This window comes from Dama dama, chromosome 32 (assembly GCF_033118175.1).
Source record: "Dama dama isolate Ldn47 chromosome 32, ASM3311817v1, whole genome shotgun sequence".
Lineage (NCBI taxonomy): Eukaryota > Metazoa > Chordata > Mammalia > Artiodactyla > Cervidae > Dama > Dama dama.
This window is the reverse complement of record NC_083712.1, coordinates 26,332,713-26,352,136: the sequence shown is the minus strand read 5'-3', so window position 1 is coordinate 26,352,136 and position 19,424 is coordinate 26,332,713. Positions and strand designations below refer to the sequence as shown.

At 40.3% G+C, this 19,424-nt stretch overlaps 1 protein-coding gene across 3 annotated transcripts in view; it reads left to right on the top strand.

Moving 5' to 3' along the window:
• Positions 1-337: 337 nt before the first annotated feature.
• MICU3 (mitochondrial calcium uptake family member 3) overlaps positions 338-19,424 on the top strand; it is an 83,749-nt gene continuing 64,662 nt past the window's right edge. For all 3 annotated transcript variants that reach the window (XM_061134947.1, XM_061134946.1, XM_061134944.1), the window contains exon 1: positions 338-727. In XM_061134947.1, the coding sequence (XP_060990930.1) occupies positions 338-727 (390 nt within the window). The remainder of the gene's footprint in view (positions 728-19,424) is intronic.

Here is a 19,424-nt window from a genome sequence, read left to right as displayed (position 1 = left end):
CCCGGCTGTCGCCTGCGGTGTTGGGTTCTCGCGCAGTCAGGTGTCTCCGGAGGCAGGCGCAAGTTATTTATGACCGCGGGGTTGGGCGGGGAATGCGGGGCCGAGGAGCAGCCGGTTGTGCCCCGTCCTCCCCAGGCTCCTCCACAGCCAGAGACGCCCCCCTCGACCCTCCTCAGCCAAAGGCGCTCCCAACAGGTGACTCCAGTGAGGGGCGGCCATCGTAGGGGTCGCTCTCGGACAGCGGCGAAGCTCGTCGCACCGACTTCTCGCGAGGTTTCGGGCCCCCATCCGCCCCCTCACCCGCCCCCTCCTGGCTGAGGCGCCGGCAGCTCCCGCTATGGCTGCGCTGCGGAGGCTCCTGTGGCCGCCGCCTCGGCTGCCGCCTCCGTGCTCGCCTCATCATCCCGCCCCTGGGCCGTGGGGGCGGCCTGCGGGGACAGCCCCGGGCCCTCCGGGCCGGCCCTTCTCCTGCCGGGAGGAGGACGAGGGGGCTGTGGCGGAGGCGGCTTGGAGGCGGCGGCGGCGCTGGCGGGAGCTGAGCTTCGCGGCCGCGGCCGGCGGGGGTCTGGTCGGCCTGGTGTGCTACCAGCTGTACGGGGACCCCAGAGCCGACTCCGCGCGGGCGCCGGGCCCCTGGCTCCCCTCGGAGAGCGCGGCCGCCGAGCCCGAGGACCCGCCCGGCGGCGGGGGGTTGCTTCCCATCCCGGTCGCCGCTGCCAAGGAGACGGTACGTGCGTGGGAGCGCCTGCGCGCGCCTGGGCGGGCTGGCAGGTGACTTTCGGGGTGAGGACCGCCGGGTGTTAACACCTGAGCGCGTGGAGAGACGGGGTGACGGCCGCGCAGGGCGCGCGTGAGACCGGACGTTGGGGGTTGTCGCAGTGTGACTCTGGGGCGTCCTGTGAGCGTCCTGTGAGCGAGACCGAAACCTTCTAGGCCGGGCAGCCCCGAATCTGTTCACCCAGCGTGGGGAAGACACATCTGGTGCATCACATGTCTTGACGCATCACATCAGGACCTTTAGGTTGCTGCAGCCGCCACCTAGCCACCAAAAGCCCAAACCCACGACAAAATAAAACAAACAAACAAAAACCGACACAGCAGAAGCCAAGGGCAAGACAGGCTGAAAGTCATGGCAGAAACAAGGGCTGCATACTCGAGAGAATATACTCCCAGGCAGAGCTGGGCCTCAGCGCATGATCAAGGAGGTCCAGTGCTGTAGGAGCGCATCAAAGGCGTGGTCTGAGATCCCAAAAGCCACTGCATCATTGTTTGGAGGTTTATGAGTCCCAAGAGCGGAATTGCCAAAACTGTGTAGCCTCCTTATCATAGGTCAGAAAGAACGAGTGAAGATGTCACCAGATTTAAAAAGCAACAACAATTATTCAAGAAGTATATTTCTCTCCTTCCCTCTTCCCCCAGTAAAGCCAGATACTCTTAAGTACGATCAGTAAGCGAGAAGATGGATAGGACAGTGGAAGTAGGAAACTGAAAGAGGATTAACTCTTGTAGAGGAACTTCAGAGGAAACTGTTCAGGTATCATCATGTAGTTGACAATATAAAGTAATCATCATGTAGTTGACAATATAAGGTAAAGGTGAGTATAAGGCAAGAGTGAGAAGAGGGGCAAGAAGCTTTTGTCTTATTAGTGTATTAAGAGTCATGCATGACTAGGAAGTCATCTAGGAGAATTCTTGCAAGACAGGGAGAGTGTGAAGGGCTTAGATGACAATAACTGGGGAAAGAGACAGCTATTCTGTTTTTAACTTTAATATAATTTATATACCCTTTATTCTTTGCCCAAATAGGTGATGGTGATCTGATGTAAGTTCATCAGTTCTTTTGGTGGAGATTGTTGATGTATTTAGAGCAGGGAATCTATATTAAGGACCTTGTAGTAGCAAATCACAAATACATAGTGCAAAGTATATTTATACTGTGAATACTTAAAATACTAGCAAATACCCCCCTCCCCCCACCCCGCCACCCCTACCCCCTGCCCCGCCTGCCCGCCACAAACACATGTTAAGATTGTGTCCTGTTTGACCAAGTGAAAGTGAAAGGTGCTCAGTCGTGTCCGGGGCTTTGCGACCCCATGGACTATACAGTCTATGGAGTTCTCCAGGCCAGAATACTGGGGTGGCTAGCCTTTCCCTTCTTCAGAGGATCTTCCCAACCCAGAGACTGAACCCAGGTCTCCCACATTGCAGGCGGGTTCTTTACCAGTTGAGCCACAAGGGAAGCCTTTTAATCAACCACAGTTATCTGGGAACATTGAAGATTGAAATGGTATTTTCTTCTTTCTAAAAAATCAGTTTTACTTTTAAAGTTGAGAGAGTGTCATGCAGTTTTTGAAACCCCACACTCAGAAAGCTGGGACTCTGGTTTTATCACTTCCTAGTTGTGTCATTACTGAAACTCAGTGCCTGTTTCCGCATCTGTGAAATGAGGTTAATAGAGTCTGTCTCATAGAGTTATGACAGTTAAATGAGGTAATATATTTAAAGGAGTTAGAATGGCACTCCTAGCATGTAGTAAGCATTCAGCAAATTTGTATTTTTATTTTATTCATTTGTTTACTTATTTATTGTCTGTATTTATTTGCCTACATTATTATTGCTTGGTGTTTATAAAAATTCCTGTACATTGTTTTAAAAATCAAATAATACTGAAGTTGTGTCTTACCCTTATTCCTTTTGTATTTTATTTTTCCCCCTTCTGAAAACTTTTATATCCCTGGTGTTTGAAAATTTCAGGATAATGAGCTTTGGTATGGGCATTTTTTCGTTTATTGTGTCTCATACTTAAAGATCCTTTCAGTAAGGAAATTCACATCTGGAAGTTCTTTGTACTTTTCTTGTATTATTTCTTGGACAGTTTCTTCTCTATTTTCTTTTTCTGGAATCTGTGTCAGTCTAAAGTTACACTTCCTGACAGATCCTAATCTAATTCAAATTCTAATCTTACTTAAATTCTAGCTTTTTTTTTTTAATGCGAGGTATCTTTGACTTTATCTTCCAACCTGCCTTTTAAATGTTTTATTTCAATTATCCTAACTTTTTAATTCGAAGAACTATTTTGTGTTCTCTGCTATTCATGTGTTTCAGCATTCTGTTTTGTTTTATGGATGGTAAAGTTCTCTTTGTATCATAAGGATATTAATTATAGGGTTTTAAAAAATTGCCTACTACTCCATGCATTGTGTTGTTTCTTCCAGATTTTTTTTTTTTCCCTAAGCTCTCACTTCCTTTTTGGAGGTTTTCCTTGCTTATCTGTGGTTGTTGCCTGTCTGAATTTCAGAAGCTCTTTGTACCTGAGCATGACTTTTCATTTGGTGATCTGGGCTTTTCATTAGGGTGGCATCCAAATGTCAGTATTTTTAAAGTCTTTTTCTCTGGTGTCATTGCACTTCTGTAAAGAATAGGTGAGTTGGGAGGAGCAGTTGTCTTCTGGATTTAGGCACAGGTTCACGTTCGTGTGAGACTATGTGTGCTGGGGGAGTGTCCAGGGATGGGCTTCCATGCTGTTATCTCATTCTGTCTTTTCAGCCCCACTGCTTGCTCTGCTTCCACGATGTGTGTTCCCTGGGCCTCATCCTTTCCCGGGTCTGTGCTGAAAATCAGCTAACTTCTGTTTGGCTCCTCCTCCACGGTACCCGGGGAGTGCCTCTGCTTCTCTAGGTCAATTATCACTCCTCTAGGTCTTCAATTTTATAAGTCTGATGAATTCTCTTGAGTGTTTAAGTCTTCTTTCCTTTTTTGCTTTTTTAGTCCTTGTGTGTTTACACCTTTTGAGAGATTCATTTATTGTGATCTTAGTGTGGTTAGAGAAGGAAGGGGCTGAAAGTCATGAGCTCAGTCTGCCATGTGTCAGAAATAGTTTCAACTCGTGTTGCCTCTTCATTTTTTATGCTTATATTTGATTTCCCTGAAGTGGTAGAAGTGATTCCTTTTGATGTTTCATACTATAGCTAAGAAACTGTGATTTATAAAGCCTCTTTTAAGGTTCATTTTGTACTGAACATAAACCTAGCATATAAATTAATATGTAGCTGTTATGAGAATAATATAACTGATAGGAGTGAACAGCAGTAACCTACAGACATATAGTTCTGTTACCTTGAAGATGTTTGTTTTAAAGACACTGCCTCTGAACTTCCTCCAGAACGCCTTCCCTGATAGATTTGTTCAAATACCCCTGCTTATCCTAAATTCCCAGATGATGACTTTTTGCAATTTTTTGTTAACTGTCTTCTCTGCTGTCTTAGTCTTTTAAGGAGCAGCATAGTGTTGGTCTTGATCACCTTTATATCTTCATTGCCTGGTATGGAGTTAGTCCTGGTTTGTTGTTGTTTAGTCGCTAAGTCGTGTCCGACTCTGCCACCCCATGAACTGTAGCCTGCCAGGCTCCTCTGTCCATGGGATTCTCCAGGCAAGAATACTGGAGTGGGTTGCCATTTCTTCCTACAGGGATCTTCCCGACTCAGGGACTGAACCTGCATCTCTTGTGTCTGCTGCATTGGCAGGCGGATTCTTTACCACTGAGCCGGCAGGGAAGCCCTCTAGTCCTAGTAGGCACACAGTAAATATTTGTTGAGCAAATAAACCCGTGCTAAATATTTGCCCAGGACATACACATTGAAAAGACACAAGCCCATTCTGTGAGAATTAATAGTTTCATATTTTGTTCAACTTAAGTAGTTATTTATAGCTTTAGAATTGGGAAGACTTCAGCCAAGGTCAAAATTCCAGGCTTTGGGAGACCAGATCATGTGACATTGTATTTATTTTACTTATGCAAGCTTGGCTTGCCAAAATTTTTCTGTAAATATGGACTTGAATGTTATTAATGTTATAGAGAAATGTTGACAAGATTTTGTTTAGAACCCTACAGTTAACCTTAAAGCACTATTTTTATCAGTGGAAAAATTTTTGTTCTAAAACTGCCTTTCTCTTTCAGGGTCAGAATTTTTAAAATCTGCTAGGTTGCTTAACGTACCTTAACCTACTATTTTATATATTATTTGTAACACATGACCTATTTTATGATTTGTTCATCTTAAGAAGAAAAGAGAACAATATTTTTTAATTTTTTATCTCTTTTGTGTATTTGTATAATAATGGCCAGTGATCATGTATTTTTAAGTTTCTTTCGCTGTATACCTTTTCCAGCCTCTTTTTAATGCAACACATTTTGATACTTGAGGTAATGCTGCTTCTTTCTCAGAATATTGAAGAACTTGCCAGATGTATAAATGCAGAAGAATTTTATGAGAGGAGTCACATAGGTGGGAAACTGAAGATAGGTAAATTCTGTATAGACTAACCTAGTTGTATAGGAAGCTAAACTAGGTGATCCCCTCTTTTGTTTTCCCGGTAGAATCTGGGCTTCCCAGGTGGCTCAGATGGTAAAGAATCTGCCTGCAATGCAGGAGACCTGGATTTGATCCCTGGGTTGGGAAGATCCGTTAGAGAAGGGTATGGCAACCCACTTCAGTACTTTGCCTGGAGACTTCCATGGACAGAGGGGCCTGATGGGCTACATACAGTCCATGGGGTCACAAAGAGTTGACTAACACCTTCACTTTTTCACTTTCAGAATCTGGTAGATTTATTTGTCACAGAGTGGCCGGGTAAGATGCTATGGCCTCTTAGGAGAGAATGTTAGAGGGTATGGTTCTCCACATTCTTGGTTAAAAAGAAAATACACATCAAGCAGTTTATGTTGTTTCATTTTTGCTGTGCTTTGAGGCTTGTAGGATGGTAGTTCTCTGACCGAGGCCCTCAGTGGTGAGAGCATGGGATCTAACCATTGGACCACCAAGGAATTTCCATGACAAGCAGTTTTTAACAGTGGTATTTCTTTAGACAAGAGATGGTTGTGGCTTTACTAGGAAAATGACAGTGAGGCACTTAGAAGTTGCTGGATTGGAGAGAGATTAGGAGGTCAACAGGATTGGCAGTTGATTGGTTTTCAGGAATGAGAGAGATGGAAGTGTCTAGGATGAGATTCAAGTTTTTGTTTTGGGTGACTTGGGTGGGTAGTACAGCAGGTCACTGAAACTAGGTCCTCAGGAGAAATAACAAAAAGACAGGTTAGGGGTAGTGTACATGGATGATGAATTTCTAACTTGCACAGTGGATCAAAGGATCTTTGCACAGATGAAGGGATGTTTCCAGCTCAATACATAGGTCAGAAGCACTGGAGAGAAATCTGTTCTATAGATACTGATTTGGGAGTCGTCAAGTGTTGAAAGTCATAAGAATGTATGTGTCAACAATTTACAACACCAACAGAGAAATGGAACTCTGCAAATAGCTGAGACCCAGACAGATTAAAGAAAGCCAGGAAGGTCGTGGAAGCCAACAAAAGATTGCAATTCAAATATTCTAAAGTTTATTACTTAAAAGTGTTATCATGAACTAAATATTTAACTATCAAGAATATTGCACCTATATATTACCAAATAATTAAAATCTAGAACTTATCCTGAGTCATTATGGTAGTTACTTAAAAGGTTTTATAAAACTGTAGGCAAGGAGGCAAACTTCTCAAGGTTCATGCCACCTGCTGGCAAACTGTAAGAGAATAGCACTTGTGTCTTCTCCCCACACCCCTCATCTCTCAGAATTTGAAACTTGGCTGAAGCCAAGAGTTGAACATTGATCGAGTTGAACATTGATCTTCAACAGAATGGTGAAAACCAGGAGGGTATGGAAAAGTGAACCAGAGTGGAGTGATCTAAATGTCAAGATTTATAAGGGCAGAAGTTGCTAGGGTTATAGGGGGTGCATTGTTTGATGATCGGCTGATAGAAAAATTCTAAAAACACGACTCTTCCATGTTTTGGTAATATGTTTTATTTAGGACTTAGATTCTCTTAGAATCTGTAGAGAAAGTGGCATTCTTCAATGCATATGTAAATCAGGTACCTGCAGCTGTGCTCTCTTAATTGTAGGCGAGTACAGTGACTCCCTAGGAAGTTTAATTCCTTTGGAAAAACAAGGTACTGGGGGACAAATGGGACAGTTACCTGACCTAGAAAAATGGATGGAGTCACTCTGTGTAACTTCTGATTCACTCACAGTACCACATACTAGTCAGAAGCAATTTGATCTTCGCTTAATGTTTAGCTTCTGCCTGGGAAAGTACAGATCTTCCTCCCCTTTCTTTCCCTCCTGTCCTCCCTCTACAGTGATCTCTGCCCAAGGCTGCTTGTGATTGCCCTGTTGTAGTTGTTCAGTTGCTAAGTGGTGTCTGACTCTTTGCAACCTCATGGGCTGCAGCACGGTGGGCTTCCCTGCCCTTCACTATCTCCCAGAGTCTGCCCAAACTCATGTCAGTTGAATCAGTGATGCCATCCAACCATCTCATCCTCTGTCACCCTCTTCTCCTTTCACCTTCAGTCTTTCCCAGCAACAAGGTCTTTTCCAGTGTGTTGGCTCTTCACATCAGGTGGCCAAAGTATTGGAGCTTCAGCATCAGTCCTTCCAATGAATATTCACAGTTGATTTCCTTTAGGATTGACTGGTTTGATCTCCTTGCAGTCCAAGGGACTCTGAAGAGTCTTCTCCAGCACCACAATTCAAAAGCATCAATTCTTGGCCACTCAGCCTTCTTCATGGTCCAACTCTCAGATCTGTACATGACTACTGATTGCTGTGTGCCACAGCTTCAAACTCATGGATTAAAGTGATTATGGAAATAACATAGATTGAAATAAGTAAAAGCAAAGTGCCATGAGGAGCAGTTGGCTTGAGGTCAGGAGAAAGAAGTCAAGATGATAACCTTGCCTTTACTCTCCTATGCCCTGTCTGGCTGAGTCAGCAGCCTTTAAGTTGACTTTCCAGGAAGTCTCAAAAAACAGTTTTATTTACATTAGCCAAAACTTAATCAAACAGCCTATCCAACTGCAACAAAGCCTGAGAGATATGACCTTGTTCTGTGTGCTCTTGGGCCCAGCTAAGCACGAGTCCTCTTTCTAAGGAAAAACTAGAGAATGAGCAGTAGGTATATATTGGTCTTTGTCGGTTGTGAAATATATTGTGTTGTGAGAACAGCTTTTAAGTGAAAAGAAAATGCTCCTAAATAAATTATGGGATGTTCACTTAATAAAATAAATGGTTTAGACTTCTGGTTTTATCCATACAGCATGCTTCAAAATCTGTCATCAAAATATTTTAAACATCCTTTTAAATACCATTCCGTCCATTTAAGAAACTAAAGGAAATTGCCAGGGCAGAAGTAAAGAGAAAACTAGGAGCTAGAATAGTGTGAGCTGTGGCTTCAGTGAGAGAGCAGTGAGTCGTTATTCATGGAATCCTGGGGGTTTGGATTTTAAGGCCTTCATGGGGACAGGAGACAAGACCTTGGAAAGTTGGCACTCAAATTCCATCTCCCTAAAGCCAGAGCCTATAGCAACAGAACAAATGATGAAAGAATGATTCCCCAGACCCCTCTCCTCCCTCCCAGTACAATGAGAGGCAATGACAGGGAAGCCTGAGGATGTCTGCATGGGCTCTGAGTGGAAAAAAGGTCTCTCCCGAGAGTGTATAAAAATGGTCCCACACTACCTCACGGGGCTTCCCAGGTGCTTCAGCGGTAAAGAACCTGCCTGCGAATGGAGGAGATGCGGGTTCGATCCCTGGGTGGGGAAGATCCCTGTGAGAAGGAAATGGCAACCCACTCCAGTATTCTTGCCTGGGAAATCACATGGACAGAGGAGCCTGGTGAGCTACAGTTCATGGGATTGCAAAAGAGTTGGACATGACTTAGCAAATCAACAACAACACTGCCTCATATGGGTTTAGAGTTAGCACTTCTATTACCCCGGGTGAAAAAAAAAAAAACTGATAAAGCCGGCAGAAAAAAATGCAAAACTTCTTTGAGGGAGATGCCTCAAACACCGGCCACCTGTAATTTCTACAGAGAAGGCCTCCAGGAGGATAAACTCAGTAAACTGAGTGATTCTATTCCTCACAGTTTAATAATAGGATCATTTGGTTGAGTCTGTCAGTTAAGGATATTCAGAGTGATTAACGACATAGTGAAAAATCAGTATAAAGAAGAATGGTAGATTATAATAAAGAATCAAATAGAACTTCTCACAATGTAAAATATGGTCTTTGAGGTTGGATAGATTAGGCAGCATATAAAACATAACTGAAGAGGCAATTAGTAATCTGGAAGATAATTTTGAGGAACTACACAGAATGTAACACACTTTTAAAGAAATGGCAGAACTTCCCTGGTGGTCCAATGGTAAAGAATCCACCTGCCAATGCAGGAGAAATGGATTAGATCCCTGGTCTGGGAAGATGCCACATGCTGTGGGGCAACTAAGCCCATGTGCCACAACTACTGAGCCTGTGTACTACAGCTGTAAGCCGCAACTACTGAAGCCTGAGTACCTTAGGGCCCATGCTCTGCAGCAGGAGAAGCCATCACAGTTAGAAGCCTTTGAGGTCACAACTAGAGACTAGCCCCCACTTGTCTCAACTAGAGAAAAGCCCGTGCAGTGACCAAGACCCATCACAGCCAAAAACAAACAACAACACAAAAGACATGGCAAATACTAAGGCGTGTTTTAGAGATGTGGAAGATAGCCTGAAAGGGTCTAAAATTCCTCAATTAGGGATTACAGGCTTAGAGAACAGAGAGAATGAGAGGCAGTATTTTAAGAGAGAATACCTGAACAGTTCTTAGAAGGAACACAAACATTAATCCTCAGATTCAGGAAGCATAAACAGTCCTGAGCAGGATAAATAAAAATGGTCAGATTATAGTGAAACTGAAAATCAAAAATAAAGGAAGATAGAACCAGTTTCCTAGAAAGGCATGGCTGTTGGCCTGACTGAAAACTAATTTCTGATAATGGATAGAAGTCAGGAGACACTAGACTGTATTTTCAAAGAGGTAAGAGAAAATAACTACCATTAGATATCTTTACCTAGATAAATTATCATTTAGGAATGAGGATAAATTCATTTTTCGTAAGTCTGAGATTGCCTACCAATCTCTGATCATCATTGAAGGAACTATTAAAGAGTGACTATCACGAAGAAATGAACATGAAAAAAGGGTGAAATTTAAGAAGCAACAGTAAATAAAGAAATTGGTAAAGATGAAGTAAATCTTAAATATTGACTACATATTACAACAATAATTATTATTATCTTGAAAGCTAAACCAAACTGGATCTCAAATATTGGATAACAGTGACATACAAAACAGTAGGACTTGATTAGAGTTGAAGTGTTCTGTGTGGGAAGCAAAAGTAAAATTAGATGCCTACCCCATTGCAGTAATAACCCAGGTGGGTTACAGCCTTAAAGGTGATAAGAGAAACTTTAAGATATTTAGAGAAAAATATCTGAAAATGAAATTTTGACCCTAGGAGGAGGAGGATTTTCAAAATAAGGCCAAGAACACAATTTCAGATGGAAAACACTGCCTCATTTCACTTCATTAAAACAAAAATATCTACGAAAATACAAAGAAGTCTTGGAATGGAAGAAGATACTTAAGATACATAGCACTCCCATGAAGTAAGTATCCAGAATATATAGTGATGATCTACAGATTAATAAGAAAAACAACAGTACAATAGAAAAATGGGCAGGAGGTCTGGATAGGCAATTCAAGAGTAAGATATTCAAAAGGCCAATAAATACATGAAAAGATGCTTAATATCACTAGCAATAGGGAAATAAAACTACAGTGAAACGTACTGTACCGATTAGGTGTAGGGATGGTTGATTCGAATCTGTAAGGTCTATTTCACCTATATAGTTTTTTAATCTCAAAATCATTTTACTCTTTCTAATACTTTATTAGAAAGTTAGAACTTGACATGGAACACCAGACTGGTTCCAAACTGGGAAAGGAGTACATCAAGGCTGTATATTGTCACCCTGCTTGTTTAACTTACATGCAGAGTACATCATGCGACATGCCAGGCTGGATGAAACACAAGCTGGAATCAAGATTGCCAGGAGAAATATCAATAATCTCAGATATGCAGATGACACCACCCTTATGGCAGAAAGCAAAGATGAACTAAAGAACCTCTTGATGAAAGCAAAAGACGAGAGTGAAAAAGTTGGCTTAAAACTCCACATTCAGAAAACTAAGATCATGGCATCCAGTCCCATCACTTCATGGCAAATAGATGGGGAAAAAATGGAAATGGTGAGAGACTTTATTTGCTTGGGCTCCAAGATCACTGCAGATGGTGACTGCACTCATGAAATTAAAAGATGCTTACTCCTTGGAAGGAAAGCTGTGACCAACTTAGACAGCATTTTAAAAAGCAGAGACATTACTTTGCCAGCAAAGGTCTGTCTAGCCAAAGCTATGGTTTTTCCAGTAGTCATGTATGGATGTGAGAGTTGAACTATAAAGAAAGCTGAGCACCAAAGAATTGATGCTTTTGAACTGTGATGTTGGAGAAGACTCTTGAGAGTCCCTTGGACTGCAGGGAGATCCAACCAGTCCATCCTAAAGGAAATCAGTCCTGAATATTCATTGGAAGGACTGATGCTGAAGCTGAAACTCTAAAACTTTGGCCACCTGATATGAAGAACTGACTTATTTGAAAAGACCCTGATGCTGGGAAAGATTGAAGGCAGAAGGAGAAGGGGATGATAGAGAATGAGATGGTTGGATGGCATCACTGACTCAATGGACGTGAGTTTGAGCAGGCTTTGGGAGTTGGTGATGCACAGGAAAGCCTGGCATGCTGCAGTCCATGGGTCACAAAGAGTTGGACATGACTGAGCAACTGAACTGAACTGAATACTTTATTGGTTTATTATTAGTAGTTGCTTTAATTTTGTTCTCATCCCTTAATCCTCTCCAAACTTAATTTTTAAATGTTTTATAAATGAAGGCAGTAGTTTTATAAACTTTGTCCCAGATAATGCCTTTTCTGCTTTCCTTTCTGTTAAATTCAGGTAACATTTAAGTTCTTCGAAAAAATTGAATGCCAGTGTAATGGGAATAAACTACCCAAACTACATCATTTTAAAACTTGTTTATCCTTTTCAATAATAATTTCAGCAGTCAGAAACAAAAGCCACATGGTAACTTGAACAGTTAAGGCTCAGTATAAAGAAATATTAACCATTTATAGGGGATTAGCTACTAAGAAGGAATCGGGATTATAAAGAATACCCTTGGGCTGAGAGGGTACCCAAGGAAGGAACAAAGTTGGAAGGGCAGCAGTAGCCCCCTCCCTTGGTGGGAATCAGGCCTCGTTGGAAGAGGTGTGTTCACTGCTAGAGTTTGTCCAAGTTGCTGGGCCGAGGCTGGCAGAGAAAGAACCACAAGCTGGGACTGGCAGCCTGGAAGCCTCCTGCTGGGGTACCACTGGGCCAGTGTTGGCAGACAGGGAATCTTGGACCGGAAATGCCTGCCCCCACCCCCTACCCCCACCCCCACCCCCAGCTGGGATGCATACAGGCCAAGGCTAGTTGGGCTGGAAATCTCAAGTTGTAGCTAGCAAGCAGGGATCTCCCCACCCTCACCCCCACTGGGGTACAGGTAGGTTGAGGAGTCTGAGACTGATTTTATTTAATGTTTTTTGTTTGGTTGTTTATAAATTATCCAGAAGAGAGGGAACATAGTTAAATTTCCAAATATTCAAGTTCTTCCAGAGAGTAAATTGCCAACTTGATGGGAATGGCCTATAAAAGAACATTTTAAAGGACTATATACGTGAGTAAAGGACAAGGCAGAAGAGCTGCTCTGGGGTTGGTGTTCTGAACTGAATGGTATGTATCTCCCCAAAATTCATATGCTGAAGCCATAACCCCTCGATTAGGGCTGTATTAGTATGTGGGACCTCCAAGGGAGTAATTAAGGTTAAATGAGGTCAGGAGAGTGGACTCCTGATCTGATAGGATTAGTGTGAGCAGAGGCACCAGAGAGCTTGCCCTCTCTCTCTGTGCCCACACCCTGCAGAAGGGCCATGTGGGGACGTAGGAAGAACGTGGCAGTCTACAAGCCAGAGAGAGAGATCATACCACGTCTGTCCTGGCACCTTGATCTTGGACTTCTGGCTTCCAGAACTGTGACAAAATAAATTCTGTCACTAAGCCATCCAATCTCTGCTATTTTGTTGTAGCTGCAGGTAAGTTCAAGGTGACTTATTTAAGGAAAAATAGCCGACTATTAATGGTATGGTGGGTTTGTTTCTTTCAGCTGTAATCTAGAAAAACTAGAGTGATTATGTAATCAGGCTCCAAAGACAATGGCTCTCTGCATAGCCAGAGGTTTTGTCATTGAGGGTCAGCTGTCACTCTCAAGAAATCAGTAGAATATGTGGTGTTGCATAAATACCACATATGCAATATCCACATATTGCATACTCTAGATGTTTGGAGCTGAGTCAGGATGATTGAGAGAAAGGTCATAGCACATGAAGCAGATGGGAGCACAAGGAAATGTCAGGCAATTGGAATTGTTTGGTCACCATGGACGTATTTAGAGGACTCCCAATTTAGAGTGACAGGAAGGTACCGAGATGGCAAATATATGTGTGGAGCTGAGGTGTCAACAACTATTTCTGGACCCTGCTGATTAACAGGATACTCTTCGTAAACTGATTTTATTGACCAGAGGAGATGGAAGTGTCCTCATTTAATTTTCATGTAATGTTTACACTTTGTGGTTAATGTTTGCTGTTTCGTCGCTCAGTCATGTCTGATTCTTTGCTACCCCATGGACTGTAGCCCGCCAAGCTCCTCTGTCCATGAGATTCTTCAGTCAAGAATACTGGAGTGGGTTGCCATTTCCTTCTCCAGGGAATCTTCCCAATCCAGGGATTGAACCTGGGTCTCCTGCATTGCAGATGGACTTTTTACTGACTGAGCCACCAGGGAAGCCAGCAGAGTTAGTCTTAATTTGTCCATTTTACAGTGAAAATGCTAAAGTTTAGAAATCTCTTTTTCCCATGTTTACCTAATTAGGAAGTGTTGAAACTGGCATTAGAACATAGGCCTGGAGGATTGTAAAATCTGTGCCCTTGTATTTCAGTGTACCAAGTTGTGTAATGTGGAGGAACACTCAGTTGGGTGTCCTAACACCTGAGTTTTGATCTCAGACTCATTTCCTGCCTGTGTGGCCCTGACTAAGTCTTCCCTAGATGCTGGACTAAGCTAATTCTTTTGGAGTTAATATATGTTCTGTTTGCTTTTTTAAAAATAATACACCACTCCACAATTTTTCTTTCTATAAGAATATGTCTATGTATGTGTGTGTATATGTGTATGTATCTATAATATATGTCATATATAAATGATTTATGTTTCTTTTAAGAATGAGCTTTTTTTGATTTTATCTTTTTATTTTTTACCCACTCTTCTGTAACTTGCTTTTTCTCACTCTGCTATGTGTCTTGTGGCTCTTACCATAAAACCACCCCTAGGCCTACCAAATCGAATCCTTTTCAAATGACCACAGACCACTCCAGTGCTGTGCCATTGTTTATTTAACCATTGTTCTACTGATGGGAATTTTGATTGTTTCTATTTTTTCACTGTTAACTGTGCTATAGTGAATATCCAGGGTTCTTTGTAGATGCAAATGTTAAGTTGCTGGGTCCATAGCTATTATATTTTAATAGATTCTATCAAGTTGTTCTTCAAAATGGTTATACTAAAATATACTTTTGCCAGCAATAAATAATGGGCTTCCAGTGTCCCCTTTCACTTTGTCAAATTTAACTGTTTTCCCAGTTTGAGTATGAAAAATGATTCACCATGATTGTTATAATTTCCACTTCTCTAGTTATTAGTGAGGTGGAGAATTTTTTGTTTGTTTATAGTTTCCTGGGGATTGCACATTAATATCCTTTGCCAACTTTTATTTTTTATTGACTGATTTTTAGGATATGCCAAACTATTAAATCCTGTTTCTGCTTCATAGGTCACAAATGCTTTTCTGCCCTCAGTGCTTTTAAAAATGTATTTCACAGGCCTGTAAACTAAACACATATTATTTCCTTTTTAGCACAAGTGTGACCATACTGTACATATTGTTCTTGCCTTTTAAACTGATATTATATTGAGAGATCAATATATTATAGGTCTCTTCTTCTTATATTTGGATGCTCTTCCAAACTGTGGATGTGTCATAATTCAAGTTTAATGTTTATTCCATTTTCAGTTCTTTTTAAAAATCAGACTTGATAGAGGTTTGTGTTTTATTACATCTTTTCAAATGCCACTTTTTGTGTTTACTGTTTCATTGGGGGAGTTTATTTCTTTTATCTTTATCATCTATTCCCTTCTATTTTCATCAAATTTATCTTATCTTCTTTTTTAACTTCTTGAGTTCTTATCCTCTTTTTTAGCTTCTGTGTAAATAAATACTTAGTTCATTTATTTTAAATTCTTAATTATTCTTATAGTAAATGCATAGATGAATTTTTTTATGTCAATAATGGCATTGACCAAATTATACAGGGGGCTCTTTGTAAATTCCTAAGTGTCATTTATTTTCAAAAAGCTTATAGTCTCAGTTTTTATTTCTTTTTTTAATCCAATCATTGTTTATATAACAGCGTATCTTAAATTTTCTAAAGTGGCCTTTTTCCTTTTAGTCTTTTAGCATTTTCCCATATGCATCAGGGAATAACCCTTGAAAGAATTTGTTTTTTAAAATGGAACATATCCAACTTTTAAATAGACAGTAATACTATAGTGCATATTAGCTGTGTATGTACTAGCAGTTTACAGAATAAACTACCAGCATATGTACCTTCTCTTGTCATGATCCTCTCTTCCCCACAGAGATAGCCATTTTAGCATTCCCATAAGTTTTCATAGTTTTATTGCAAATGGATGTATCTCTGAATAGTATACACTTATTTTGCAACTAAAACATTTTATGTAAACAGTACCTACCTTTTTATAATTAGTCCTTTAAGTTAATGTTTAAGAAGTTTATCCATCTTGACACATGTACTCCTAGTTCATTTCCATTCCTGTATAATGCTCTACTGTATGAATATTTCATTAAACCTATATAACTTTCACAGTTTTATCTTATTGATGTTTTCATGATGACTAATAAACAGTTTATAAATTCTCTGTTTACTAAAATCAAAATTAATGAGCACCTTCTTTGTTTTGTTACTCAGATCCTTTTTCTTGTTTCTCCACTTGACCTATCCATTTCTAGTAAAGAAGTGTTGATATCTCAGCCATGGTTGTGAGTTGATCAGATTGCATTCTTTTAACAGTTTTTTCACCATATAATTTTAAGCTGTTTTGTTCATGTGTGTGGTACCTTCCTGGTGAATCTTTCTTTGTCCCATTTACTGCTTTTGGTTCTTAATTCTATGTTTTTTCAAACACTCTTGGTAATGTTTTACTCCTGTAAGGAACATTTAATAGTTTTTTAAAGAAACACAATATGAGAATTGCTCATTTTAATGGGGGAGTTTAACCCAATCTTTTTTTTATTATAATTGTAGACATGTTTGCATGTGTTTTTGCTGTATTATGTGTATGTGTTATTCTCTCTTTCCCCTTATCACCTGGTGTTAGATTGGTCTTTTCTTCCTTTATCTTTTCTCTTCTGGTGGTTTGAAAGTTATACATCCTATTTCTAGTCTCCAAGTGGTTACATATCACTTTAACAAACTGTGTATATTTTAATATATACATCTGCAATTTGATATAAATTGGTATCAGAAAATTTACCATTCCAAAAAAAGACGCATCATTGAACATCTTTTTCTGTATCACCTTCCCCATTCCACATTTTCTGAGGTCAGCTACACTGTTAGCACCAGGTAATTATTGGTTTTTTAATATTATGTTTTAATTTTTAAGGGAATCCTTATTTACCAATTACAGTAAGTTTTATAACCATATTCATTCATTCATTTATTCAACAAATATTTGAGAGCTTGCTCCAAGCCAGAGACTCTTCTAGGCACTGGGGAAGCAGAAGTATACCACTCAGACAAAAATTCCTGCCTTCATGGAATTTATATTATCACAGAAGGCTGGAGATGGAAATTTTGGATTTGTCAGTATATTTATAATCTGTAAAGGCTAGATGAGATGATTAAGGAGGTGAGTATAGATTCAAAGAGAGGAAGTCCAAGGACTGGCCTAGGGCAGTATCAACAAAAGTACCAAGAAGGAACTGCCTGGGTAATAGGAGGGAGATGAGGAATGGGTGGACTTGGACAGGAAAAATTATTGCAAGGGAAAGAGAGTTATCAACTGGGTCAGACGCTGTAAGATGAAGACTGAGAATTGACCTCTGGATTTAGCAACATGGAGGTCATCAGTGACCTTGACAAGCAGCGTTAGCGGAGTGGTGAAGGGGAGAACTTGCTGAAACAGGAAACCCAGTGTGACAAGCTGGATGGAGAGGTGGGCCGGAAAGCTTCCAAGATGGGAGAAATGTGTGTGCGCTGAAGGGAAGCACTCTATGGGCATGGAAGAGGGGAAACAGTGAAGCAGGAAAGGCAGGGGGGGGGGGGGGCCTGCTGGAGCAGGCCCTAGAAGAGCAGGAAGAGGTGAGATGTATGTATCAAACTAGCGTGACTACTGCCGCTTCAGAGATATGTTCACCTACTGTCCTATCAAATGATAAGATGATATATACGCAGGTACTTTGTAAACTTGTAAAGAATCCTGTAATATATAAGCTAACGTAACAGAGCAAGTGGAAACTTTAAAATAAGTGGTCAGTTACTTTTTTTTCCCAATGTGATCTCTGCCAGGGAAGTGCTTCTTGATTGATCTTCAGTTGTGTGTATTTCCAAATGGACACGTTTACCAAGCAGCAAAACATTTCTCTTAGAGGACTTTGGGATTTTCCCACACTGAGAATTTGATGTTTAACCTTTCGACCACCCAACAAGCAAAGAAAATGTTACCCCTTTTATCTTCTTAGAAGCTTTTAAATCAGCCTGAAGCCATTTGAGAAAGCCAAATGTAGTACTTCCATGAACATCTTTTTAGCTAGAATAAAAATAAACGTGAATAGAATCTCATGCGCATCTCATAAGATTCTTGCCCAGAAAATATAAAATAAAGATCTAAATTCAAATGGTATTTGCTCTTTAATGTTTTATAAAAATGTTGCTACAGTTGCCAATATCAGGTAGGGCCTCAACCGAATGATCAGCATGCTATATGAAGTCAAATGCATGCTTTAAACACTGTTTACTTTAAAAAATTAGTAGTGATTCTATTTAATAAAACATTTAAAAAATAAACTACTAAGCATGAGTAATTGAAATAATTTTGCTCAGTACAAATGGTTTTTATTTTTCCTTCTTCCATCCTTTGTTCTCGGGTCTCCTTTTCTCAGCTGCTAAAAGGTAATGCATTATGTGGTGTTTAGATAATTGATATAATTGTTTCAAGTTACCTCTTTAGGGTATTATCAGCTTGTAGGCATCATTTTCTCTAATTGTTAAGTAGTGAATCCTTTATCTGGCATTTAATCTTGCCTCCCTGGGAAAACCAGACCTTACTACAGAGTAAATTTTCGAATTGCTGACCTGAAGTAACATGAGCCGGTGCCTTGGCAGTGAACCTTTGCTTTCTGTTATTCACAGGAAGGATAATGATGTGGCCTGAAGGCCCTCGTTTCAGTACCTTAAGAAGTAACATCCAAGTACTAGTTGCAAAGGTCTGAGCTTGGAAATTCCAGAGAAAATAATTGCATTGACACAGTATTTTTTAATTTCTTTTGGGAAATTGAGGTAATTTTAAAATGTAACTTTTATCATTTCTACCATTTCTTAAACTACTTGTCTTATGTTGGCATGACTTAGAGGATCCACAGTTACCTGGAAATGATCATTATTTATTTTTATGACTAAATTATGACTTATTTTACAGGTATGTTTGAAAATTTTATTTCCGCATATATATATACACATGTATACATTCTATTTTTGTAAGTAACAACACTGAGATTGTAGAACTCGAATGTAGAATGTTTTACAATTTCTCAGTAAAATAAAAGATAGCATGTTTTTTTAGAGCTAGAAAGAAGATTCCCTAAACATTTTCAGCAAACTTGAAAAGAATGTTAAGCAAATCCCATGAAATAATTTCATAAAAAGTGTAAAATGCAACTTCCTAGCAGCTGTAAAATGAAAAGGCAATTTTGAAAAAAAATTTAAATTTTTTATACAATTTTTAAAGGTTACACTCCATTTACTGTTATAGCAAAATATTGGCTGTATTCCCTATGTTGTATTGTATTGTGCATCCTTGTAACTTATCTTACATCCAAGAGTTTGTATCTCACACTCCACCGCCTCTATACTGTGCCTTCCCTCTCTCTCCCCACTGGTAACCACTAGTTTGTTCCCTGTATCTGTGAATCTGCTTCTTTTTTGTTATAGTCAAGTCATCCTAAATTGCACCAAAACTCAGTGTACTCC